Here is a 6,707-nt window from a genome sequence, read left to right as displayed (position 1 = left end):
CCTATAACAGAGGAGGAGGAGGAGCTTACAAAAGGATGCGATTGGCATGTAAGTGTTTAAGTTCTACATGTCTCTCTTTTTTTTCTCTACATGTCTCAGTGTTTGATTCTCCATCAACAAACTTTTTGTGCTATTTGTAGTATCACAAATATGGGGCGTTTTGGTCACATGGACGTCATTTTCGAGTAGAACGAATAGACCAAAGAAGAGCAACCTTTGATTGTGGTGTCACAGCACAGTTTGTTCAAGAAAGTCGTGCAAGTGCAAGTGATGATAACACAATTACTGGAATGCTTGATTACTTTGGAACCATTCAATATATATTAAAGGTTGGCTTCAGAAGTTTTGAGTTGTTTATCTTTGATGTGAAGTGGTTCAAGGTAATCATGAATGGGCCACATGCAACTGTACGTAGAGACAAGAGTGGCCTCATCCAAGTGGACTCCACAAAGGTATGGACCGATCAGCAAGATACTTTTGTGCGCCCAGAGCATTGTGAGCAGGTTGTCTTTAAAGCGGATCCAAAAGATCCACGCTGGCTGTTTGTGGTTCAAGTCACTCCCCGCAGTAAGCAAATTTTTGAAGAATTTGAGCTACAACATGGTGATGTGGATGCACAGGGTAATGGAGAGCAGCAAGAACAAGCCGATATCAACAATGAAGAGGAGCAAGCAAATGAAGAGGAGCAACTAGAGCAAGATCCAAATGAAGAGGTTCAAACCAAGGAAGCTGAAAAACAAGTTGAGGAAGAAGACATAGATGATGAAGACATCCTTCATCAAGGGACTTTTAATGATGAGGATGCTGAAATGTACATAGACATAGATCTCTTTGGGGCTACTGATCTTAATGAGGATGATAGAATAGATAATGATTTTTAAAATGATGTATCTTAATGATTATGCAAATAGTTATGACATATTTGTAATGGTTTTATGACATTGAAGGTCCTTTCATTGTTTACCATTGTTAATGTTTACCATCATAATCACTACTGTAGGAGCAAGTTGATATAGTTTTACCAATGTTGTTTATCATTGTTAATGTTTGTCTTATGGTTCTTTCATTCATTGTTTACCGTGTAATTTTCATTTCGCACAAGTTTGTCATATGGTTTTTTGTCCAACAGGCCATGGGTGACTCACCGCCCTACGACTACAGTCCAGATTTCTCATTTAATCCTACACCGCAGGGCATGAGTCCCCAGCAGTTATATGGTTTTCTTTCGTCCATGACTCCAGAGCAAAGAGCCATGGCTCAGAGTTATTGGGGTTCTGGAGCAGGGACATCTGCCTCGCCATCTGGCTTCCCGACGCCAGTTCCCACACCCGTGCGTACGACAGCAGCTCCCACACCTCATACCACACAGCCTTCCACTCCTCTTACAGCTCGATCCACCACCTCGTCACATAGACGGCGCTGACGTAGTAGGTCTTCAGGGGGAGGTTGTTGTGGTGGTAGTGCCACAGATGCTGTGACACCACCACCACGTGAGCGTCGTCCTTCGCTCTCATCTGTTGATAGCACACCCATAGGGTCACCTTCCACTCCCTGGGGTGCACATGACCATGACAACAGCAAGATTTACACAATTAGGGATGGGGCACCAATAATGGATAGTGCAGGGAAGGCAATGAAGACACGCATTCGACAATTGTGCACTATACAGTTTCATGACTCTGTCATGACTAAATGGGATCAGCAAGACAAGGGGAAGAAAAATTATATAAACACAAAGATAAAGCAAGAGTTCCAGCCATCTGACCCTATGAATGTCGTCTCTAATGAGTGGATACAGTATACAGCTCGCATTTTGATGGGGCATCGTAGGTCAGAGGCGAGGGACGCATTTAGAGAGGGGAAGGAGAAACCTGTTTGGCTAGATGACAGGGAGTGGGCAGCCATTGCTCAGGAGCTCACCGAGACACCAGACAGGTTTCAACAACAAAGAGAGGCGGCAAGGGCAAGACTCCAAACAGTAGGGGCTTCTCATCTCGAGAGTGGTGGTTACGAAACCATGCGCCATGAATTCGTAAGTGTTTGTAGCAATTTTATTTATTTAAATGTATGTATGTGGGCTAAATGTTGATTTCTAAAAGTTATAATTGTTAATCGTGTGTGCAGGAGTTGGCCATGAATCGCCCACCAAGTAGGCGAGAGGAGAAGTACGGTCACAAACATGGCCTTGTGGCCTTGTTTGAGATGCTTGAAGAAGAAGGAGAGACCATCAATTGGGAGGCATTACCATGATGTAAGATGACCTTCAAACTAATGAAATATGATCAAAACATTCTTGAGTATTAATGTTTAATTTAATTTCTTGTTTGTCGATCAGGAAAATATGCAAACGAGCACGGTTGTTTTTGTGCTCTATTTTAGACAGAATGGTGCTGTCTGTTTGCTGTTGTTGATCTTGCTCATTGCAGGCAGCTAGGCAACAGCCAGGCAGCACTATTCTGCCCAAAAAAAAAATTCTGCTACAGCGTCGGTATATACCCCGGTACTGACGTCGGTATATACAATGGTATTTCTTTCGGTATTAAAGTCGGTATATACCCCGGTATTAACCCCGGTATATACGACGGTATATGCACCGGTATAGACGCCGGTTTATGCGTCGGTATTACCCCCGGTGAGCGTCGGTATATTAACCGGTATAGGCGCCGGTATTACCACCCGACGCTTATACCGACGGTACTGTTCCGGCGCTTATACCGACGCTTATACCGATGACGAGGGTTTTTTAGACCCCGTTAAATAGCGCCAGTATAAGCCCCGGTATTAGGCTAACATGTAGTAGTGGCTTCTTTTTCCCAGCCGCGAGGGAGATTTTATAAAATAACATTTAAAGCGTCAAACGGGCTTCTTTTCCCCAGCCGTTGAGGGAGACTTGACAAATATTTAAAAAAGTGTCAAACAGGCTTCTATTCATAAATAGCTATTTATAAAGGCCTTATGCAATAATCTAAATGCATAGTATAAGTATAAGCTTGCATAATAAGACTGCAAGACTTATGCATAAGCTCTATGCATAAGCCTTATGCATAAGTCTTATGCATAAGCCATATGCATAAGCTCTATGCATAAGCCATATGCATAAGTCTTATGCACACGCTCTATGCATAAGTCTTATGCATAAGCCATATGCACACGCTCTATGCATAAGTCTTATGCATAAGCCATAAGCTCTATGCATAAACCCTAAACCCTCATTCAAGATGCCCTTGCCTTTTCTTTGCTCATAGTCACCATAATTCCCATGCTTTTCTTGTGCTTGAGACTTCCCAAACTTGTCCTCCATCACACCAATCCGTGAGGATAATGTTTCAAAATGAGAATCAAGCTTGGAGTCTAAGGTCTCCAACCGTTGTACAAGCATTTGCATGAGGTTGTCATGGTTAACCGCCGCTTGTGTCCCTTGAGAAATTTGATTATGTACATTGCCCCCATTGTCTTCATTGATGAATGCATCCCTTGCATCCATATTACCTTCCATGTCCTCATCACCAATGATCATTTCTTGCACAACATCCCCACACTTGCGTGGTCTTCCCTTTGGCATAGTGAAGAAATGCAAGATGTTGGTAGAATGCCCAAATGATGTCGGAATTGGACAAAAGAAGGTTCTATGGGTAGGTAATGGTGTCTACTATCCTCCCAAATGAACACAGTAAGAATTAGGTGTGGGCAAGTACTCTCTGTTTTAGGGTTTGTGCGGGACAGCTGAAAGTAGTAATTTGGCTCTAAAACGCAAAATATATGTCGGAATTAGGATTTTGACGGCTCTATAGAAAGCTAACGGAAGATAGAACCTACCCCTAAAAGCATTTTGATTCAGTCAAAGTGAAAGTATATTCTGTTTGACTTTGACCAGAAAGTCAACATGACTACTTTGACCAAGATTGTGATATCCGATTAAGGGGTTCTATGGCTCATTTGAAAACTCTCAAGGAGTAGAATAGAGTCGTGTAATCACTCGGACCTAATCCCAAAAACCCTAGGACTGAATTAGGGTTTTGTAAAATCCCAAAAATTCCCAAAATTCGGTCCCAAAGCTCAATCCGGCTACAAATGATTGGTGTTTCTCCCCTTGGTAGTTGTGAATAACTCTTCAAGTGTATCCATGGGGTAAATCTCCAATCAATAAGCTTGTTTGGCTCCCTTGTTGGAAAAATTCCGCCAGAGTCTCCTTTGTAATTGGAACCAAATCTCAAATGAAAATGCAACTTCTCAAATCACAATGCAATACTCTTTGTATCCCACAATGTCATGAAAGATCATATGCACTCTTTGTCCATCAAAGCATTTGCAATATCCACACAATATGACGGAAAAGGGGTCCCATTGCCCAAATGCATCCACAAAGTCGATGGTGAGGATTGTTGAGGACGCGCGTTGAAGCTTGCCGATCTCACGGCCAAGCTCTTCTCACCCCTTCACCGAGTTTTCCTCCAAGGTGAAGGTTGAGGCCATTTCTTCACACCGGTGTACCTAATCCCCCTTTGTACCGCTTTACCAAGCAATCACGGTACAAAGAGTTCAAGCCATTCTCCCCTTGGCCTCTCCAACCAATGCCAAGGTACCCTCACACATTGCTAGATTCTATAGAAACTTGAAGTGGTAGCAATGGTGAGTGTAGGTACAAAATGATGTGGATAATATCAAATGATAGAACAAGTTTGTTGGCTTACAAGTATTGAGCATGACTCATGCCCTTTTACAATTTAGAACTCATCAATAAAGCATGGACTCATGCCTCAATCCATCATCCAAAAGCTCCAACACAAATCAACAATTCACAATTCCCTCACCATGGCATTTGCATAAGCATTTGTTAACCACAATCAAGGCATTTGCAATTGCATTCCAACAATCCCTAAGCCATAAGCCTTATGCACACGCTCTATGCAATTACGCTCTATGCATAAGCCTTATGCACACGCTCTATGCATAAGCCATATGCACACGCTCTATGCATAAGCCTTATGCATAAGCTCTATGCATAAGCCATATGCATAAGTCTTATGCATAAGCCATATGCATAAGTCTTATGCGTACGCTCTATGCATAAGCCATATGCATAAGCTCTATGCATAAGCCATATGCATAAGTCTTATGCATACGCTCTATGCATAAGTCTTATGCATACGCTCTATGCAAGACTTATGCATAAGCTCTATGCTATATGCCTTATGCACTATGCTAACCCTTAATCCCATCACCTAATGGTGTAATAAACATGATCTTGTTTTACATGGATAATAGATCTTACCTTGATAACATATATAAACTCTATGAATAAAGAGAATACCTTATGCATAGAAAAACAGAGCATAAGACTTATATGTTATATGTATAAGAGAGTAAAAACATTCAAAAAGCTTTCAACAAGAAGGCTACGCAAGCTCTATGTACAATGTCCATGCAAGCTTTCAAGAAACCTATGCATAGAGATTTTATAAGCTTGTAAGAAACCTATGCATAGAGATTTTATAAGCTTGCAAACTCTATGCATAAAGCCTATGCATAGAGCTTATGCATAGAGATTTCACAAGCTCACAAGCTCTATGAATAGAGCTTATGCATAACGCTTGCAAGAAGGCTATGCATAGAGATTGCAAGCTTATTATAGGTTTTATGCATAGATATTAAATTAATCCTATGTGTAAGCTTACAAGAACCCAAAACTAACCCTAAACCATAAAACAGGGATGCAATAATTCATAGAAAATAGCATAAATAAGAAAAATCGAAAGAGGATCTACCTCTTTTTTGCAAAGCTGAAGGAGAGGATTGGTGAAAGATTGGTGAGGTGAAAGAGCTGCAAAACAAAATATTAAACAAACTCATTAGTAAATTCAACACAAGAAAAAGAACTAATACAAAACCCTAAAATCTCTATGCATGCATTAGGAGATCTATGCATACATAGAGAGCTCTCAACATGCATAGAGAGCCAAAAAAACACAAAACCCTAAACGTCCTAATTCTTAAATTAAAAAGTAAAAGCAATTGCAAGAACATATTAGGAGAAGGAGAAGAGGAGAAAAGAAGAAAGAAGGAGAAAAGAGGAGAGAGGAAAAAAGAGGAGAGGGAGAGAAAGAGACCTTCTTGACCTGTAACGCGCCTTCTCTGCGAAAAAACCAGAAAATAGGCTCTCGGCTGTGAAAAACTTACGAGCGCCGGTATATGCTACGGAATATGCGTCAGAATATACGTCGGTATATGCTACGGAATGTGTGTCGGTATATACGTCGGAATGTGCGTCGGTATAGACGTCGGTATATGCGACGGGACACGAAAATTTGAAAAAACCCCGCCCTACTTGTCTCCTCCAACATTACGACGGACATGCCGACGTTCGACATTTGAATCGGTATTTTAGCGTCGGTATGCCCTCAAGCTCTTGTGGTGCCCCAAGCACCTCATATCAAATAAATTCCACTATGGGCTTGGGGGGTTACTCATAAATATGTAAGTGTAGCATGTGGATTCAACAGATGGGATTTTTAAAATCCCTTTTTTACATATTTTTTACATAAAGAAGGGTACCATTTAAAGGGGGTATGGGTTGAATAGAAAAATCTTGTGTTATTCGTGAAAAATTTAGAGGTAAGAGATTTTTTAAATAGGCCTTGAATGCACGTGATACCGAGGGTTTAGTTATAGTGAACTCTCTGAGACTATGGGAAAGGAGGCATGGCCAA

General features: G+C 41.2%; 1 protein-coding gene across 1 annotated transcript; it reads left to right on the top strand.

Annotated features, from left to right (window-relative positions):
- The first annotated feature begins 1,684 nt into the window (after positions 1-1,684).
- Positions 1,685-2,250, top strand: LOC147635422 (uncharacterized). Its single transcript, XM_086802267.1, has 2 exons — positions 1,685-2,032; positions 2,125-2,250. Exons 1-2 carry the CDS (start codon positions 1,685-1,687, stop codon positions 2,248-2,250), a joined length of 474 nt encoding a protein of 157 aa, XP_086658393.1.
- Positions 2,251-6,707: the final 4,457 nt, after the last annotated feature.

This window comes from Cibotium barometz, chromosome 9, assembly GCF_041138505.1.
Source record: "Cibotium barometz isolate CiBa-2024 chromosome 9, ASM4113850v1, whole genome shotgun sequence".
In the NCBI taxonomy this organism is placed as follows: Eukaryota; Viridiplantae; Streptophyta; class Polypodiopsida; order Cyatheales; family Cibotiaceae; genus Cibotium; species Cibotium barometz.
The sequence above is the reverse complement of the archived record's forward strand: the minus strand, read 5'-3'. Positions and strand labels throughout refer to the sequence as shown.